Here is a 21,947-nt window from a genome sequence, read left to right as displayed (position 1 = left end):
CATCTGCCCTTCTTCGCCACCGCATCAGTACCACTAGGTCCACCCTTGCCTCACTGGACAAGCAGATATCCGCCACCCACGACCAGCTCCAATCCAGCATCTCTACATCCGACTACTGCAAGGTTCAAGAGCTCACCACAGCCGCCAGCGACCATGCTTTCAATGTATCCCGCAACAAGCAAATCAAGAAATTTCTCAAGATCTCCAAGCCCAAGGCCCGCAGCAGTTCCAGCCCCACCCGCATCCCGGCAATGGGATCGCCTATATCCCTACGCCAACAACCCTTGACCTCGCCCATGGGATCTTCTATATCCCTACGCCCCCAACCCTCCAGCCCTATGAGATGTTCTGTAACCTCCAACCGATACCAAACAAAGCCTCATCTCCGTTCCGAGGAATCCTTCCATAGACACACCGTGGTTAACATGAGTCAGCGCACCCTCTCCGCGGACGAGACCAAAGTTCTGTCGCGAGGCATGAACTTTGCCTTGGTTCCCCAATCATCGCCGGTTGAGAACATCATTCAACACACGGAACCGGTCCTCCGACACCTTGACAAACCCACAGCCGATGAAATCCGCCTGCAGGTCCATCAAGCCCTTCGGAAACACAAGCCAGCCAAGCCTAACATCTCCAAACAAGAACAGGCAGCCATCAAGTCGCTGCGTCTAGACAAGACCATCCACATCCTCCGCGCAGACAAGGGCAACGCCACCGTCGTCATGGACACGACGGAGTATGACCGCAAGGTGGCGGACATCAACTCGACCTCCTACCGTGAACTCCAAAAGGATCCTACACAATCCATCGAGAGGAGGCTGCAACAAAAGCTTCTCTCTCTCCAGCGCTCCGGCAACATCACCAAGCCCCTTTACAGACAGCTCCGGCCATCCAATTCCATGTGCCCTAGGTTCTTCGGACAACCAAAGATTCACAAGGAAGAAGTCCCGCTACGCCCCATTGTAGCGTCCAGAGGAGGCCCCACATACGACACAGCCAAGCACCTTGCCAAAATCCTCCGCCCCTTGGTGGGGAACACCGAACACCACGTCAAGAACTCGGACCAGTTTGCCGCCCTCATCCAAAACCTCACCCTCCAGCCAGACGACATCATGGTCAGCTTTGATGTCGTCTCACTATTTACCAATGTTCCCACCTCCGACGCCACCACCATTGAAAGGACAGGCTTGCAGCAGACCCTGCCCTCAAGGACCGCACAGACCTCACTCCAGAACAGCTACACGACCTGCTTCTCACCTGTGTCAAGTCATCGAGCTTCCGCTGGCGGGACAAATTCTTCGAACAGTCAGCTGGAACCTCCATGGGATCTCCTATATCCCCGGTTCTGGCTGACATGTTCATGGAGGAATTTGAGCAGCTTGCCATCAATACATCAGACCACATGCCCAAAGTTTGGCTCCGATATGTGGACGATACTTTCGTCATCTGGCAACACGGGCAGGACAACCTCCAACTCTTTCTGGAACACCTCAACGGGCTTCACAGCAGCATCCAATTCACCATGGAACAAGAACGTAATGGCAACATTTCGTTTCTTGATGTTGAAGTGACCAGAAAGGAGAACGGTAACCTAGCACGCACTGTCTACCGCAAGCCCACCCACACGGACAGGTATCTCCACAATACTTCCTTCCACCACCCCAAGATTAAGTCATCCGTCAACCGGGCCCTGGTCCGCAGGGCATACAACATCTACGACAAAGAATTCCTCGGTCAAGAACTCCACCACATCACTGCAGCGCTGCAACGTAACGGATACAAGCCAAGCCAAGTCAAGACCCAAGATCCCAGATCCACCACCGGCCGAAGGGTCTCCTATACCCAAAGCCAACTAGTTAGGGCCCCTAGTTCCATTACCCTCCCCTACTTAGGCAACACCTCCCACCACATCCAGCGGATTCTCCACAAGCACGGTATTAAAGTTTTTCACACAGCCTCACTTCAGTTGCATCACCTGCTTACTTCGCACAAGGACCGACAGGACCCCCAGCGCAGACCGGGGGTGTACAGAATTCCTTGCCAATGCGGCAAAGTGTACATCGGCGAAACGGGCAGGGACCTCCCTACCCGAATCAACGAGCACAAAGCCCATGGTAGGAAGGGAGAGCTGGAAAAGTCATCAATAATTAACCACTCCCACACTGAAGACCATCAAATCAACTGGAGCCAAGCTGAACTTATCACCAGCATCGAACGATGGTATCCCCGCCGCATTAGAGAAGCCATGGAAATCATCAAGCACGACACAGTTCCCCAAGACATCGGCTTCAACATCAGCGATATCTGGCGCCCCATCCTCACATCCCAGTCCAATGGGTCTCCTATACCCTAGGACTCCCTAGTTAGGTTTCCCCCTCAGTCAGCCTATGGGTCTTCTATACCCCTTGGCACCCAGCTATTCACTCTCCCACTGCCAACTCCAACTGACACGCTCCGGTAAACACACACACAGGGCATGCAGCCCCAGGATCTAGTGCAGCATCCATTGTTCCCGCCATCACTGTTCCCGCCTTAACGCCTCACCGAGCTAATCCCTACATCTGGATCCCTCTCTACACCATATAAGCTCCACTCCCAGTTAGAATCCTGCAGTCTCCTGAAGACGGACAGAGTACACTGTTCGAAACGTCGAGTTATTCCCCGGTTCTTCTCAGAACCACACATACTCAAAGAAGAGATAAATACATGGTGTTACCGCAATCTTTACTATAGATCTAGTTTCTTTCACCATGAAAACCTTTAAGTCTTATAATCTCTTCGTGCTTGGCTTTGGGTCAAAGTGAAGAATTTGCTGGTAAAAAAAACCACCCAAGCAGCTTTTTAAGAAAGATAATCCAACTTTAACTAGCTATTTGTTTTACATTCAGAAATTCTCAACAGAGGCTTTCTGTTAAAAAGACAGAATACACGTGACAAAATTTTCCACTTGGTCTGAAGAGGTTTATTCTGCAGCAAAGCAAAAGTCTGTAGAGTGTAGTAAGCATATCTACTCATATCAAAGTATGGGAAAGAATTCTGTGGGATCCAGTTGACAACAATACCAGTACCGGTATCAAACAAAATGGAGGACTTTAAACTTCAAGTTGTCTTGTTGGGCTATTCACACTCACTGTAAATGTGAATGCAAACATGACTTTTAATTGTCACTAGGCTAAACATTTTCCAACATTTTCGAAATCCTTTTGCAAATGTTGTAACCACATCGTAAACTCACATTCACTCTCACAAGTTTACTTTGAGGCAATCATTTTTGCCACAAATTCACAACATAGCTCTGGAGGCATTCAACTCAGGCTTCAATGTTGGTCATCATCGCTGCATTCACAACAGAAATGAGTTCCATCAACTGCACAGCCAATATCCCCACATTCGGAACTGTTAATGCTCGATTTTGATAACTGCAGCTACTGTATAAAAGATTACATAACTATGATTAAAACTGCTGAATGAATTCATTTTTTCTGTGATGGGAATAGTGTCTCACTGCAGAACATAATGCAGAGTTCTTCCTATAGCAGTTACATGGATACTACACTTGCCACAAAAACATCTCAAGAATTGCAGCCTGAACTATTAGCTGATAATTTCTGTAAAACTGTGTCAATTATAACCTGCTAAACAAACTTTACAAGTACTTTGTCAGCTATTATTGACCACAAATCCTCACAACTATGACCAGATCTCACAAAGAGAGACTTAGGCCATGTTGCAGTAATTTTGTTATAGTTCTGCACTAGGGAAAGCAAGCCAAGCTCTCTGTTTTGGTGAATCACTCATTTTGGCATCTTAATTAAAATGGGCATGATGTGGGAAAAAATGTTGAAGATTCTAACCAATTTTCATTTTGCAAGATATTTGGCTCATAAATGGCTCTGGTGACTTCTGGCTCATTCTTAAGGTAAGGCCATAATTTTATTCAACTTGTCAATTTTTATGAGTAGGGAAAAAAACAATGTCCGCCACAAAATGGAAGTAAACAGAACAACTTTATGTATTAAAAGAAAAGAGTTCAACATCCTCGAAATGAAATCTACTGTTGTTGTACGTAAGCCAGTTAAAATGTATGAAATATAACAATTCAAATAACTGCTATCTGATCAAAAGTAAAACTGAAAATTTACTAAAAATGCATCTGCTACTAATTAAGGAATAAATGTGTGCTTGCATGGCTGGTCTGAAACGTGCATCTATGACCAGCTCAGGAGAATGTATGCGACTAATGTCAGAGCCGCAGACAAGGGCATGATCAGCATTCATTCTAATAAGCATTCTTTCTCCTGAGCAAGGTTTTAAATGTTTAAGACCAAGCACGTATTTATTCCCATTTAGAAATACCTTTTTATTCAGAGAGTCCAAAGAAGTCAACATGTGATAGATTTCCAACGATTTTGTTCAAAAATTTTACTTGCATTTTCCTGAACACCCCCATCCATTTCATGGTATATTCCTTTTGAAAGTTGTCCAACAGAATCCCCTTCAATGAACTTGGCGTGCGCATGGCGCATTGCATGCACACAGGCTTCTGACCAATCAGACCCAATTAAACTGTATCGTATCCAAGTGCCAGCAAGTGATTGAAGCAGCAGGCATTATCGCTTCTCAGCAGGCATTATCAAATGTTAATACACGGTCACATGTCACAATTTGACCAATAGGAATAGAAACACTGTCCCAGGTAGTTATGAATATCAGATAATGCTACCTTGCCAAGTCATCTCAATATTGACTTACAATACATGTACAAAACAAATCGTTCAAATGAAAGGGAATCAAGTGCATTTTATAAAGCTACACAAAACAAGTAGAATCATCCCAGTTGACATCTAACAGAAACAAACAATTGCACCTAGAAGAAGGTCCTGCACAGAAGACAAAGAAAGAAACAAATCTACAAGTGAAATTTAGAAATCCATAAGGCCACTTTGAACAGAAAAATAAATGGCAAAGAGAGACCACTCACTACGACTGCATGGTGAACATTTGGTTTGCATGCACTGTACTGGGTAGCACCAATAACGTATGAAAGAACATGCAAGTTTTCTTATTTCAATGTGCACACATATATACCCAAAGCATGTTTATGTAAGCGCTGGGTACAGCAGTCACAGCTGGGGTTAATGTCTCAGCACAAGACCTGAAGGTCTCAGGCAAGACTCTGAGGTCTAAAACTCAAACCTGAAGGACTTTGACAGAACACATGGTGGAGAACCAGGACCTGAAGGTCTGAGAACAAGACTCTGAGGTCCAAAACCCAAACCTGAAGGACTTTGACAGACCACATAGTGGAGAACCAGGACCTGAAGGTCTGAGAACAAGACTCTGAGGTCTAAAACCCAAACCTGAAGGACTTTGACAGACCACATGGTGGAGAACCAGGACCTGAAGGTCTGAGAACAAGACTCTTGAGGTCTAAAACCCAAACCTGAAGGACTTTGACAGACCACATGGTGGAGAACCAGGACCTGAAGGTCTGAGAACAAGACTCTGAGGTCCAAACCCAATCCTCGAAGACTGAGACAGACCAAATGGTGGAGAACCAAAACCTGACTCTCTGAGACCGACACTTGGAGATCCAAATCTGAACCTGGAGGACTTAGATCAAATCATGGAGAACCAAAACCTGAAGGTGCAAGACAGAGATTCTGAGGTCCAAAAGCCAAACCTGGAAGACTTAGACCAAATGGTGGAGAACCAAGACAAAGACTGAGCCCAGCAGGTCTTATAAGTGTACATGTTGTTCCAGTTCTGTCTAAACATACAGCATACATGTACATGTAAAGGAGTTCCTGGAAAAACTTGACGAAGCGTTAATGACTGCAAGAAATTGTCCTAAACCTCATGAAATAATGCACTGCGCTCATAAACTTGCTCTACCCATAAGCTTTTTTCATGTATCAATTTAGACAGCTCTCCACTTTCTGAGTAAAAAGTGATACTTATATTGCTAAGGGGTAACTCTTTGACGAGTGTCAAAGCTTGGGAATCACAAAATACTTACAGTTCATCTTCATAGTTCTTGACTGGAGACACAGCTGTAATCAATCGCAAAACCTCAGCACCCTACATGCACATAAACACGGATTGACTAGGTATAAGTCTGCTTTGATGGGCTGCTCACCTTTTTCATCAGTGTTGAGTAAAGTCAATATCTTCTGAGGTTGAGTTCAGTTCGCGACCAGGGCTGGATTGTAATAACCAGTCCATGGACTTCAGCCAGTCTTAAAGATTTGTTGTTTGTATGCAAATGTCACAGTTGAGTCCAAGTTTCTTTATAATCTCAGTCACATATCCTCGTATAAGACCAGTCATGAGCAACAAGGGTAATAGTGACAAGGAAGTGCTTTTGTCACAGAGCATTTGAAATGCATGTGATGTGGCTTAAGTCCGGGGGACTTAGGATGGGCTTGATGGTACTCAATTATAACGCTAAACAACAAGACAGACTGTTGCAATGATGCAGACCCACATCAACGACATAGTCAGTAATGCCAGCAATGAAAACATCAAATCATATTTTACACTTGGCCGCTGCCTACTGACCTGAGTTTTTATACATGTTCATCATCCAGTGTACTTGCAAATATCCCACACAATGAAAGCTCAATAAAGGCTTTACGCACAACTTAATGAAATACACAGAATATATACACAAATAAAAATGGAGAAAAGAGGTAAGTTCTGTTGAGCTTCTTACGTCAGAAGAGACCATAGCCTCCTTCAGTATGTCTTGAGCGGTGGTCAACGGGATATCAATCATACTCTTCCCATCGACCATCATCAGTTGGTCTCCTTTGAAAAGTTGTCCTGAAAGAGATAGGGGTAAAAGGAGAAAACTCCCATTTAGCTCATTTCACTGCCAAGATGGATTGTAATTTATACACTAGATTAGGGGAGTCATGGTTGGTGCCTTCACCCAAAGGTGGATCTGAGCCAGTTTTTTTAGGTGTGGATCAGGGGGGCGGGGCAATGAATTTTAGGGGGCCAAACAATTGAAATTTGTTTTTATATCGTTCATGGTTTTTCTGAGGGGTGTGGGTAAATTTGGGACCTTTTGAAATGTTTTTAGACGATGAAAAGGTCCCATATATATTTTTTCAATTAATTTTTCAAACAAAGGTGCTCCTTTTAGGGTAGAAAAGTTTGCTTACCTCCCTCCCTCTCCCCAGATCCACCACTGTCCCTCCCTATCTTACACATCTGTGACCAAGGTTCAAATCCCACCTTGGTTGGTAACAGAGTTGTTGACTCGAGTCACGTGGCTTGGACTGGAGTCGGACTCAAGTCGCTATTTTTGTAACTTATGACTTAACTTGTAAATACCAGCTTTGATTTGAGACTTGACTTGGACTTGCAAAAATGACTTGTGACTTGCAAAAAATGACTTGTTACCAACCCAAGTCAGACGCTACTCGACCAGCCCCATATATTTTTATAATTCGTAACTTGTAACTTTGTAAGTTTTGATGCCTGGTTCTTTTTGTGTCTGGTCTTGTGCCTGGTCTTATGTCTGGTCTTGTGACTCTGGCTACACGGATGTACACGTAATATGTCCGTGCATCTGCTATGCTTACCACTGCGTTCGGCTGACCCCCCCTCATAGACCTCAGCTATAACCACCCTCCCAGCCAGTGGAGAGTCTATACCCCCTTCAAGCAGCATCTCTAAGGGCATGTCCTTCACAATCTCTATCTTAGAGAGCTTCCGCCCGTCGATCTGACGGTGAGTGAACTGTTTGATGGTTAGAAATAGATGGGAAAGTGAACATTTACTGAAGGTTGTGTGCTTGAAACATTCATCTCCAAACACAAAATGTACATACCTATCCTTTTTGTTTTAAGGAAAACAAGTCAGTAAGCTTGCCTATTTGCTGCTGTTGATTAACTCTTATGAGATAATTAGCAATTAACAATTGGCTGATAATAATTTCCACTAATATTTGTCTTCCCTTTAGTGTGTCTACTTTTCTACCTTCAAGCTGCAAAAATTTCCATGTATTTTTCAAGCCTTTGTCAAGTGAAAGACCTCCCCCATGATTGATGACTTTAAGGGAATAACTGAGAGCCATTTTGATAAATCCAAACATAAACATAAAATGGCGCCTGAAAGGTTTTCCGAAAACATTTGACAATGTACGAGCAGTACAGTGCATGGCATATGTGTACACAGTTAGAAGCTGTGCCAAGTCCTTACAGTGCTACACCATATACCCCCACTGTTTAGCAGTATTCACTGCATGTGCACTACTGAAACCTCAACTCGCAAAAGTCCTGCGTTCAATTTTGTGCAAAATTTGGAAATATTACTTCTTGTTCTGGCAACACCATGCCCAATAGAAAAATCCATAAATCCTGAATACATTCTTCCCCAAATCAGGAAATTCGGAACAATCTGGACAAATCTTACCCCCGGTAATTGTGGCAAATCACTTGACCAATTCGTGACCAATAAAAATTCACTGTCTATAACCGAGGTACAACAAGGAATCATGATTCACCTGACTACAAATCTGTGTACAGGACACATATCCAATAATGACTGCTTACCAGACTGTATGGATCCTTATCCCACCATGCCTCAGGCTGAGTAGAACTCGATTCTGTGGGTGACGGTTCAGTCTCTGATGGAAGTTGACTTTCCTCATCAACAGGCACCTCGGACCGACCAACATCAGGGTGTCTCTTTTATGAAATTTATGCATTAAGTGTACAATTCCCATTACAGTCTGTGCATATGTGAAAATAAAATGCATACGCTCTACTCACGAGTTGACCATTTTGGATTGTGGCCCTCAATCCACTGTATTCACTGAACACTGTGGAATTGGAAAGAGCCTGAATATTTTGTTACATTTACAGGTACCGGTACAGGTATAACCTCATTTCGAAAAACATTTTTCACTTGGACATAGAAGGGTGACATGATTTTTCATCCATACTTTGGAACTTAACTACCAATTAAAACACAATGATTATACTCAATAATTTGCTCCAACTGCATCATCTTTTTTCCTAACTTCCCACAGATATCAAATTTTGATTAAAGGTGGCTGTCTGAGGAATGAGACAAAGTGAATCTCTTTTGACCATGGAGGAAAAAAGGAAGATAAAAAAGGCAGAAAAAGAAAAAACAAAAAGACAACAGGGGATTGATAGCAGCCAGTTTACTTTTCAAAATTATCAGAGACACACATGTAAAATAGCCACCGAAGAAATAGAATACACATCAGAAAATGAAATGATATCTAAAATTTGCTTCAAATGTTGTACTAGTACCTGTTTATGAGCACTACAAGAGAGCAGATGCTGTACAGATTATGTTGGCCGTGAATTCATGCATGGCAGTGACGTCTGATGATACTGCTAAATAATGATAATGAATGCATTGATGAAAAATGAATTGTGACAATGATAAAATGATAGATTGCAAATATAGGCTGTCCTAAAAAAACCTCATCATCACGTAACAGATGCCTTCGTATCTGCACTGTTACTGCATGACTGTGCTGCGTGGGGCGATTTAAAATACCTTGCCAGAACTACTCCCTTATATCATATCATAATTTGGGGAGATTCACACGCTGCCCTCAATGACGATATTTAGACATATGACGACTTTTGATAATCCAGCCTGGGAAATAAGGTTCTAAAAGTCATTTTTAAAGTTGGTCGGATGGCAAGCATCATGATTATTTTGGTTTATTATGTTTTTATTTACACATATCTAATTTGACACAAACATCCTCCATCGTTGAACAAAATCTTTCCCAAGGAATTCATCCCAAATGCTGGTTTCTGGTTTAAGGAAAACCTGTACAGGTACATGCGCATGTATGATGAACATGAAGAGGACTACTAAGTCAGGGTACACAACAATGCCATACCTTCTTAGATCGTAGAGTGATAGTCAGCTGGCTGCTTGACTTGAGCTCCATCACAGCTGCATCGTGGGAGATATTCAGGAAGCTAGTGCCATTGACATCAAGAATCTGATCTCCAATCTAGCAAATAAATAGACAACAGGGAATACAATGTATATTAGTTTACTGGCATGGCCTCAACTTTATATTCGTACAGTATGGCATCTTTGGCCTCAACTGTTTGGCTTTGATATTGTGACAAAAATTAAGTTGAGTTCTTGTGCTCCATAAATTGTTAAATGAATGTTGATGTACATGTACAAATTGCACTCCATACCATTTGACCCACTTTTTAACTTTGGGCTGTACCATTGCTGCTTCAGTTCCAACTAATGGAACAGTCCAACTGGGCATGGTGGAATAAAGTACCTGTGCTTGTCTAATATGTTAACTCCACCAATGTTAAAATAATCCTTATTCTCAACAACCCTCTTCAGCCTACTAAGGCTGAAGAAAAAGAGCTGAATAAGCTGAATGGTCATTTGTTGTTGCATAGATTCTTGAGACTTTACCGTAATGATACCGTACCTGGGAAAAGTTTGTTGTGGAATGGTACCATACACAGCTACTTCGTGTATTAAAACAGATTGCTTAAATTAACAACCTCAATCTTCCAAAGTACATGTACTTTACCTTGAAATTCAGCGTCTCAGCCATTGAGCCTGGACTTATTTTAAAAATAAAAATGCCTGGCTCATTTTTCTGTCCAGTGCCAATACCACAGCCCAACTTCTTTCCTGACCGCAGATTGACAAACACCTTGCGATCCATCTCTTTGTCTTTGTCATTGCCTGCTCCTGCATTAACCTAACCAGAAAAACAGAGAAACAATTGATTTTTGTTACTTCATCCCAAAGTAAACCAGGTTTGTTTCTTGTCAGAAATTACAAGTGTTTCAATTAAAGAAATCCAATATGTGCTAAACATGCAATGTACATACAATGTGATCACAGTTTGAATCTGAACATCACACGTACAACGACATGCATAAAATGTCAAGTTTTTAGTGTTTTCACCATTATCATACTTGCATTGCAAACAAGATTGCATAGAGCTTACAGTCCCAAATCCTCTGATTTCAATATGATTTTACTTACATTACCCAAAGGATCAGAGTGAAACAAAGTCTTGCACACAAGGAATTATTACTCATTTGTACTCATTTCAAGAATCATATCCGAGCTGCAAAGACAAGGCCTTTAGCAATCCACTCCTTCAATCTCTAAAGCTTGACCAATGTCTGAGAATACATACCTCAACACCTACTTGCCTCTCTATGACTAACTTCCATTTGACTGGATCTGCTTGTTCATTCTTCATTGGAACCATGCCAATACCTGAACACATTCAAAGAAGTTCTGAAACCCTTGAAGTTAAACACTCCCAATAATACTTGAGTAAATGAACCATGAACAGAAATTTCAATCAATACAAACAAAACTGTAAATTCGTTAAAACATGGTTGTTAGTAAACTTTTTATTTGAAGCGTACATGTACATCTTGAAATTGACTAAAAGGTAAAGGCTTTCTCTTCATTTAGGTAGTTAAAAGTGTTTCAAACAGTGTCCTCCAGCCTTTCCTGTTGCTCTAATTTTACTAACCAGTTCTTATTCTTAGAACCATTGAGCCATTGTAACATATAAATAACACCGTTAACAACCTGGACATGATTTCTCTATAAATATGGAGAGGCAACTCACTTGGATGTGATTTTGGTAGTGTAGGATCACGTCCATGCCGGAAATGACAACCAGGATTATGCCATTAAAGTCCCAAATCACATCCTATGTGTATGTTGGCACCTTTCCAATATCACATCCACTGTCTTGCCACTTTACCAAAATCACATCACAATCCTGACTTACACGTAATTTCAGATGATGCCTGATATCACATTCTATCCCTTAGTTCTATTTTGTAGGGAAATCATATCAAAGCTGTCCACAATGTGATCTGGTTCTCAAAAAATATGGAATTTGGTCTGTAATTCCTTTAAGGATATTTTAACAGAATACAAAATGGGTGATAGAGGGCGCTGTAACAGGTGGCTGCCTGCTTGCACCGACTGCTGTTTAAAGCATAGAAAGTTATCAAATCAGTGAAAGACAGCTTTGCTAAATCTTTACAGTGTACACGTAACTTTTTCTCAAACACTGGAATATTAAGGATTATTTTGAATATGTGAGGTTGATATTTAGGACAACAACTTGCATATGACTGCAAAGAAGCATTTAGAATTGATTCAGTAATTTGTTTTCTTCAAATCTCAATTAAAGTACCTTATTTGGATCCAGAATTAAAAAGCTTTGTTTGCATTGTGGTAAAAATTAATGAGTTAGTCTAAAAAGAAAAAAACAAGGTGTTATGCGTAGTTCAATGTTTATAATAATGTATTGTGCTGCAAACAAAGGATGAACTACGGGAGAACTGTGCGACAAATAAAACTTCATTTCAGGGACTTTTTTTTTCTTGGGGAAAAAAAACTTGATCCTCCACATTAACAAAACAGATACATGTATCTGGTAGCAACAAACTCTGCTGGAAGCACTTCCCATCAAGATATGCAAGAAAACACTAGTATCTGACAGTTTTCTATCTGTTACAGATTCAGAACTTCTAACATCTAGGTTAAGCGTCACTTACTTCTCACTTTCAGTGTGAGTGTTTTGCCCACTCCAAGAGTAGATATCACTTCATTGTGTGTGGCCTGACTGATGTTGTATCCATTCAAACGAACAATTTCATCACCAACCTTAAAAAAGGCAACCATACTCAACTGTAACTCACCTTAGGTACACAGACTTTAAGTAAACAACACTTGTTTTTAATATATGAGTGGGAGGCAAGTTTAAGACGTTACAGAAAACATCAACTCTAGGCAACAATCAAATTTAAATCAACATTAAAAAACAAAGCGTTTCTTTCATTTCAATGAATGTACATAATATAGGTTGTTATAATACATGTAGGTGAGTTCAAAACGCAAAATTTTCAGACTGAATATGAATCAATTGGCCACAGAGCAGAATGTACTTTATAACCTCGGTGTATAACCTTTTTACCAAACACCTACTTGACTCAGAATCCTTTGTTCTGTTCCAGATATACTTACATGTACTGTATACACACCACATAAGAAGATGAGATATCACATTGCAAGGGCTGTGCCGAATATCCAAATAACCGAATATTCGATCAATTGTCGAATACTCAAATGTTATTTTTCGAATCTGAATATTTGAATGCAAAATTCATGAAAAGGAAGAAAAATTTTTTTTTGTAATGAGAAAAATTACATTATGGAAGCTTGTTTCAAGCAGCTTCAGATAAAAAGTGTCAGAAATCTTACAACAATTAAAAAAGTAAATTATTCATTAAACAATTTAAAAGGAATAGAAATTTTCAACAGGGAAAGAAGTCTTGTTTATCTCTTAAATCTTGCAAAATTGTAGCTGGAGATACCCCTAGATGTGAGCAGCTGTTATACATCTTGAAAAAAAGCTATTATATGTGTTATTGCATACATGGTTTGTTCATCAACAATCTGCCGGTCAGTGTGACCAAATATTCAGATATTCAATCAAATTGAAGGTCGAATATTCGTATAGTGAAATATTCAAATTGACTCAGCCCTATGTAAGTGTCAGATATAATACTTTTTGTGGTTGGGAACTGCCTAAGTGTGGAAAGACACACTCAATAATAGTGCTTACTAATCACAGCCAATTGACTTCACACGAATGGACATGTACACAAGTGCAGTACAGCCTTCACAAAGGGCAAGGGGAACATTGAGTTATCTCTCAAAAGTTGTTGCATGTATTTGGACAGAATCACCAATAGGATTTATAAGCAAAAAAATTTTCACATTTTTCCAAGCTGTGACAAATAGTAGTTCCTGATTTTCCTCAAGGTTTATTTAAACCAAAACCAACTGATGATAAATTGCTCTGCATTTTCACTGGATGCTTTCAGGATGTCTTGACCCCTAAATTAGCACTAATAAAATCCCAGAAGTGAGAGTGACCCATTCTTAGGACAGTCGTACAGAAAGGATTTTAAAAAATGCTTGGGGAATTTTACGACCAAACACTTTGATTTCACAAAATACTATAAGTACATGTAACTGTGGTCCACTGTGGAGTAAATCTTTCACTGTTTCACCATCTAAAACACTTCAACATTAATGAAGAGATTATGGGAATACGATCTTCTTTAAAGCAAACATAAGTTTACAGCTGAGGAGAATTCTGGGCCTTGAGAAAGAAATGTGGACTGACAAACAACCAGCTTCTTAAACATCCACAGATGGCCAGTGCCAAAGGTCCTGTCTGGGTCAAATTATACAATGTGCTTCATTCATGTCAACACCCTTTTCACGTCGTGGCCCTGTACACATACATGTCAGGTACATGTATCATTTCAGCCATTACAGACAAGGAAATCATTTTGTAAAAAAAATGCATGTACCCACGATTCTGAGCACATTGCTTGCATTGCAAGAACAAATGGAAACAAAATAGTTGGAAAATTAACATCGAAACCAGCATCTAAGTTCATTCACTGGACAAGGACACAAAACACTAATTTTTTGGTTGGAATAAAATAGTTTGAGGAACAACATGTACGTTAAAAGTCATCTTTTCCTTCCTCAAAGTATCTCATTATTCCCTGACCATCCATTGTTTCCAAGGCACAGCCACTGTACATTATTAACCTTTCACCAGCAAGGAATGCCTTCATTATTAATCATAACCAGCAAGAGCCAACTTTTTCTGAATCCTCCAATCTGCTGTGGTTCAGGTCACTGATAAAGCAATATGGCCTGCATGTACATAGTACATGTACAGTCTGTAGCAACTTCCTCAAATCTCTCCAAGTATCCTGGTGGACTTGGAGGGATGTCGAAGGGTACAGCGACTAAGCTGGCAATATGGCCTTTGCCTATTCTCAAATAAATCAGCTATGGGGGAGATCTTGGAAGTTACATGTAGCAAGAAATGATCTTGTATGTAATTTGTTATTTACTTTTAACTTTACTTCCTTCTTTAATTAAAAATGACACAATACAACATGCAAAAGCCTTTTTTTAAGGGAGAAGATTATTTTATGTATTAGCTCTTACACGTTTTCATTTAAATAATGCTCCTTTCAATGTACACATATGTACAACTCTATATGTACATGTACATCTGACAACTAGCAAACTAGACCCACTGTTTACATATCACTCAGTTTGGCATCCCAATTGAAATGGATATAACATGGTTGATTTACACTGTGCAAGATTCATTGAGAGTCAGTAACTGAAAAAGTGACTCTGGCAACTTATGACAGGTCAGGTTGGGTCCCACACAAGTTTTGAATATTTCAAATGTCCTCAAGACGAAATTACATATAGACCTGTGTTTTTCTGTGAGGATTTTACTATCATGAAAATGTTTACCTTGAGTCCTTTCCTAGCAGCCTGAGACTCTTCAACAACTTCAGACACAATCATCCCTACTCCAAACTCAACACCGCCTCGCAAAGCAAAGCCAAGGTTTTCATTGCCACGTCGAATGAGTCTGACGGTCCTCAGTTTCTTACTGTTCAAACAAAAATGCGGATATAAGAACAGGGTTATGAAATGAATCCCTTGGTTTGGAGACTCGTCCAATTTTCATCATCACACAAGCCTAAATAATATTCTCTTTTCTTTTCCTCTGATGCCTCTCCTACTCCAAAAGATAATGCTCAAATATGGCAATGCACAGTTATCACTTTTCAGTTTTGATAACATGTATACACAAGAACAATGGAGTCTGTTAACAGGTTAATAACAACGTACATGTACACGTAGTCCGGTACTACTGTCCCTTGCATAAACTCTGTACATTGATGAAAATAATGAGAAAACTGGATGGCCCCTCAGCTACATACATGTATGTACGGCTAGCAACCACCGTTATGTAATTCATTTAATTTATCTTAGATACATGTACTGGTACAAAGGCTCTTAAAGGTCCTGTTACACTCTGTCTTGTGGAATGCTTTATAAGGTTGTACTTTTAATTTGAATTCTTTTGGAAAGGGCGCTGTTTCATTTTCATGCGTGTGTGTGGGGGGTGTAGGCCTTCCAAGCCCTAAAGGGACAATTTCTTTCATTAGGAAATCCAGGACTGTGTTGTAAAGACAAAATAACTGTCCACATAGCATCATTGGTCCCCTGAAATTACATACATTGGTCCAAAGAGGAGTGAGTCCCCCACAACTACAGCACAAATATGTACAACGATTTAACACTGGAGAGACATGTGACTGGGTAAGTTAAAAACCTGCTTAATTAAAAAATCTAGATGTGTAGTCCCAAAAGAAATTTAATATTGATCTCAATACATGAAGTTATAAATGCAATACATTGGTAACATGTAAGCACAACCACTATATTTTTATGAGGACTAAACATGATGGTAACGGTTGTACATGAGACACCAAAATGTGACCTGGCAATAACAACGGATTATTAGTCTGAAATGACTGTTAAAAATATCGTTTGATTTCTTTTTCCTGTGTGCTTGTACGCATGTTCAGTTGAATAACTGACAGATCGTGTATTTTGTAAAGTCATCTTAGTTTATGGTAACATTCATAACATGGTGTCCTGAGTGGTTACGAGTGTGCACGCTGATGCTGCTCTATCACTGCCAAAAGTTTTAGTTTGCCCAGTTGCTCCAATCGATTAAAAAATCCATCTGTAAATTTGCAGACTTTTCTCACCGCAATTGCAATCGCGTCATGTTCATTACAAGCATGCGCTGTGTACCGCATCAAGCCTACACTTGCTGGTGTGTTCCAGTAAAACCACATAAACACAGCCTCGTACCCAGTATGTATGGGCAACATACACATGAAACGTTTCCTACAACAGGGAACAAGGATGAGGTCAGGAACTTTGTTGTGTCTTCACGTTGGTACAGCAGTTACGAGCGTGACTGTCAAAATTTACAGTTTGCAATCCAAGGAAATCTGAGTCAATCCACATCCATCATACAATATTTCTTCATTAGAAGCCCAGAGTAAGAACTTCCAGACACCATAATACCATTCTGTTCCGTTTATTTGGCAAACTATATGTACGTGCTTACAGACCGATTTTTGGACAGTGCCATACGACGATGTACGAAAGTCGCTTGGCGTCCTATTTTTACAAAAAACTATTTTTCTCATCTAGATATCACACATTTGTCACCGATACCGTATGTATACCTGCACATATATGTGAGTGTATGTGATGTTTGTTATTATCTTTATTTGCAAGGGGTTACAAAAACATCTTTGCATCCAATTTCTGTGGTACGCAGATCTTCCTTGTTTGAATTGACAATTGACACTTTGCTTCCTTGTCCAATGTTTTAGAGTAAGCAACACTGTGCAGAAAGCAACAAGAAACAGCTGTGAAGTTCTCCAGCTTGGACTTACTGCATCAGCATTGAGTCCAAACCGGAATGTGTCAAATGATGTCAGATTTCAAGGGCCAGTTCATTCGCCTAACCATATTACTTTATCCAGCAGTATTCCATACAAATATGAGCCTGATGAAATTGGTTAACCTTTTGTATTAACCTTGTCAGTTACCTTGGCATTGGAGGGATGAGCTGACTGTAAAGAATTTGTTGGGAAGGCTGGATGAATGAACGCACATCCTCAAACAAAGCCAGACTGTCAGGATGAACAATCACAGACTTCAATGCGTCTACAAAATCTTGTATCTCATGGGTTCTGTGCAACCAAAAAATACCAAACAAAACAAAGTTGCAAGCACTGGTACATGTATGTCCATGTAAGGACACCGTGCCATCCCAAGTTGATGATGTGAGCATAATGCTAATATCTAATAATAATACGGTAATATTTCCGTGTACTGTGATAAATGTTGTATTGCAGGATGAACTTGGTGGTTTCACTAAATGACAGGTAATTACATGTACGTATATGTACACGTAGAAGAAAGATCACACTAACATAGACATCAATAGCACAACGGCCCAAAGCAAATTACTTCCAACAATTAGCCTGAAACGTTGGGCACCAGTACTGGTATATGAACAAAATCACCTTTTTATGAATACAATTCCTGAAGAACTTCTGATAAAAAATCACAACATCACCTGAATATATCATAGAAAAAATTCCTGTCAGAATAGCTTCATGCATCACTTCCAAGTTCAGATATTTCTTGTGACCAAGAATAGAAGGAAAATTGAGCAATCCATTAACCCACAGAACGGAACTTTCCATTTCTGTGGTGTGGCAGTGCTATGTGTTACAATGCATGGATTAGTCAGATAACAGAGACTTACATGTATATTAAAAAAACATGCGCAAAAATGTACTTACAGCTGGTAATCTCTCAAGCACTGATAGAGCTTGTCTCTCTCTGGCTCGGCCTCAATCAACTTGGTTAACTGTGAAAATGTGAGGAATCAAACATAATTTTGTCTTACTATTAAAAACATTCGAGTCTGTACTACGTACATGTAGCCGTACAGATGTACACCTACACATAGGTACACATATAAAGTCAGTTTTCAAAGGCGAAATCCTTTAATCTAGCCATGAGGGATTTGCAGACATAATGTAAATGGACGCCGCTTCTATAAGAGGACAAAGATCAACTTGTAACTTGACACATCAAATTAAATGATGATGGGACCATGTTGAATATCTGCAAGACTCTTTTTTTTTTTGAGAGGAGGGCTTTGATTTTTGTGAGCAAAAAAAGGATAGTGACCATACGGAGCCACAAATGCACATACAGGTACATGTATATGTTTATAAAATGTACACTGACACTGATGACGGTGACAGGGAAGTTGAACGTAGATTGTTGCTAATTGGTTGACAGAAAGTTTAATTTAGAAAGGCCACCCCTAATTAGCCAAGGCTGTGAGAATATGCAATGGCTTGACGACACTGCAGTGAGCACACTGTTAGATCATACATCATGCACATTTTTTTTAACAAAATCTTTTCTGAATGAAAAATGTTGGGTGGCCACTTGTAGCCAACATGTACATGTACTCCAAGTCACGTTATGGGTTTTGCCCTTACCCCGACCGACCTTACACAACTGCATAGGGGTAATGATGTAAAACCCTTTCCTATGCGTTTATACCTATGTGTATACATGTACAGGTGTATCTTCATGACACTGTATACTGTGGTCATGCTATTTAACCCTTGACGACAGGAATTTCTTCCTGAAAGCCCACTCCAAGAATTCCAGCCACGCTTGAGCACAAATGCCACCTGCCAAACCGAAAATTCCCGGTTTGTGGCCCTGCATGCTTTGCACGCTTTGAATAACACAGTGAAAAGGCTGATTGTTCGGTGGCATGCAGCTCTACTCACCTTTCCACATTCCCATTGCCTCTTTTCAAAGTGGGGACTATTGTGAAGCTGGTGATTATGATGCAAATTCAGGTTTTTCATTTCTGGGCTACGCCCAAAGACCAATTACCATGTATACAAGAGCCAGGGTCTGCCTTCTTTCACTGTGTTGCTTGAGCGTGGGCCGAGAATAACAGCTGAAAAGCGGCTGAGGATCTCAATTTTTACGGAATGTCTAGCCACCTCCAGGCACAAAGGGGTTAACGTCAACAAACAATATAAGTAGTGTCAACAAAGCATCAACAACTTGAAAATGCCCTCCAACAAAGATTTCGAAGTGGTCTCATCATATTTCAGAGATTCTAACACCTGCCACTGTGTAAGAGAAATACCGAATTTGCTTCCAGATTTTTGCAGGAAAATTTTTCGCGATGTACATGTATGGGGCCACCATCTTTCTTTTCTCTGCCATCTACACAAAAACAAGATGGCGGGTGGTCGGGTGGAAAGAGTTCCATATGTATATGGAAAACACTAATTTTCCCTTAAAATTTTATAAGGTGAAGTAAAATTTTAAAATGTTTCTCGTCCCTGCCCACTTCCTTTTTGGACCTGTGTGCCCTTTTTTATTTTGTCTTTAAAAATTAAAAAAATTCCCCAACAATTCATCAGAAATCACTTATGTGACGACTGTGCGAATCCTTCGCATCTCTGTTCAGACTCTCTTGGTAACTTTCTACATCGCATTGCTGGCGTAGCTACCGTTCACTTTTAATAGAGGTCCTGTAAGAGTCTGTTCTAAAACATATTCTTCTGTTCTAAATTCAAGAACACAAGAAACAAAGGGTGTAGTGTAAACACAATTTCGTTCATTATACAAACATTTTGTTGAACCAAGGATTGCCCAAAATCTAAAGTTTCAGCCATTGTAAAAAATAAAAAGTAAAAAGTACCACCACCTCCTCTTTCATGAAAAAACGGATGAGAAACTTTTGTAATTGGCCTAAAAGCCATTAAAATGTGATAACGCACGGCCTCAAAAGTGAAATGTAACTAAATAAATTCCCAAACATTTACTTAGAAAACACTTGGGCTTTTTCAGACAAGTCTCATAGGTTTGTACACAGGGACATCAAATGTTAAACTCTGTCCTACTTAATATTGTAAATAACCATTTGGGAAGAGTTCCATATATATGGATGCAAGTCACTGACTTAATAGCCAATAACCACAGCAAGCAACAACCTGTCTAGAAAAGTTTAATTTAGGGAGGGAAAATACTTTATCGTTTACTTAAATAACTTGGAAACACTTAACGTTAGTACGGAGCTCTAGAATTGCCATCCTACTTGTTGAGATCCTGATAATTTATCTCAGGATAACGACATATTACAGGCACTATGGTGACATCATGAGATGTTTTATCGCAGGATGAAGACATCCTGGAATGGAGATGACAACATCCCGAGTTACTTTATCATGGGATGACGACATCGTAAAAGTGATGACATTATTTGTCAATGGGTGCCGTGACAAACCACCTTGAAAACAGGTGGCCTGAGATGGTAGTGTTTTCCAATGCATTGTCCTCCTGTTGCCCTACATGATATTAATTGGACTGACGTGTCATTATGTCTCACCACCTGTTACAAGTAAGTAGTGAGGTACATGTAGACATCATACATGTACTTGGTGGATATCTCTGGATGATCCTGAGCTAATGATTATCGTCATTATCTGAGAATGCAATCATTCAACTCTTTCAATATCATCACAGTGTAATAAAATATCTCAACTTAAGAAGTCAACATCTTGCCTTCATTATGTCGTCATCCCGAGAAAAAATATATTGGCAAGTCGGATGGCACTTCCAGAGCTCCGTACGTTGGGACCCAGGCCTAGTTGTTGTAGTAGGAATTTACATTTTAGACCAGTCTCAAAAGGGTTTACGGCCACGGGGTGAAGTGGCGTCCGCATAAATGGAAGTTGATTGGAACTCTTTCCAAAAATGTTTTTGCATAGATATGCTTGAATAAGTTGTTAGCGCTATGGCCCTATGGTAGGCCAACGAGGAAGGGTGGGCCTATACTCGGAGCTTCTCAGAAAGCTTGTGAAAAAACCACAAGCTTCCTCGGATGGGACTTAAGTTTAAGTTCTAGTCAGTCATGTCAGTGCAAATGTCTTCACATCACCGCTCGATCACAGAGCTGTCAGCCGGTCCGAGTTTCCGACTTTGACATCTACATATACACTAAAGAGATGAAATCAGGTAGAGCAGGCTTGCCTTCAATTTGAAGTTAGAACTACGAGACAGACCCTCCATTTTCATCGAGTTGTCACAATGTTTTACCACATCATCTAGATCTACCGCAGTACCGGCACGGCTAGCCACCGGCATACTAGTTGTATAAAGCGCCCTCTTCCAGCATAATTTTGAGGTTTTTTTTATTTGGCCTTTCCACAGATCTACTAGATGGCTCTTCCACCACCCCAATTTTTTAGTATTTCGCTAATTTAAAAGGAAATTATTCTTTGCTGGAAAAAGTTGAGATTTCCATTACAGAATAACAGTAATGCGATTTTTTCAGTTAGTTCCAATATGACAGGATGACAATCAGATTCAATAGAGACAAAGCG

The 21,947-nt window shown here is 40.3% G+C and overlaps 1 protein-coding gene across 3 annotated transcripts; it reads right to left on the bottom strand.

The window, feature by feature from the left end:
- Positions 1-2,939: 2,939 nt before the first annotated feature.
- On the bottom strand, positions 2,940-21,745 carry LOC110982745 (harmonin-like). 3 transcript variants are annotated; one of them, XM_022241383.2, is made up of 13 exons: positions 21,595-21,745; positions 18,318-18,385; positions 17,556-17,699; positions 15,385-15,526; positions 12,582-12,690; positions 11,192-11,274; positions 10,571-10,744; positions 9,902-10,018; positions 8,565-8,699; positions 7,593-7,749; positions 6,716-6,825; positions 6,020-6,081; positions 2,940-4,880 (listed from the first exon to the last, which is right to left on the bottom strand). In XM_022241383.2, exons 1-13 carry the CDS (start codon positions 21,706-21,708, stop codon positions 4,868-4,870), a joined length of 1,428 nt encoding a protein of 475 aa, XP_022097075.2. In that variant the 5' UTR covers positions 21,709-21,745; the 3' UTR covers positions 2,940-4,867. The 3 variants fall into 3 exon arrangements, with proteins under 3 accessions (XP_022097075.2, XP_087004462.1, XP_087004463.1); XM_087148336.1 differs by lacking the exon at positions 21,595-21,745 and adding an exon at positions 20,628-20,669; XM_087148337.1 differs by lacking the exon at positions 21,595-21,745 and adding an exon at positions 19,441-20,097.
- Between the last annotated feature and the right edge of the window lie 202 nt (positions 21,746-21,947).

Source organism: Acanthaster planci, linkage group LG18, assembly GCF_054643075.1.
Source record: "Acanthaster planci isolate LZ-2023a linkage group LG18, COTS_SCS, whole genome shotgun sequence".
In the NCBI taxonomy this organism is placed as follows: domain Eukaryota; kingdom Metazoa; phylum Echinodermata; class Asteroidea; order Valvatida; family Acanthasteridae; genus Acanthaster; species Acanthaster planci.
Note: the sequence above shows the minus strand (reverse complement) of the source record. Positions and strands in the feature narration are given on the sequence as shown.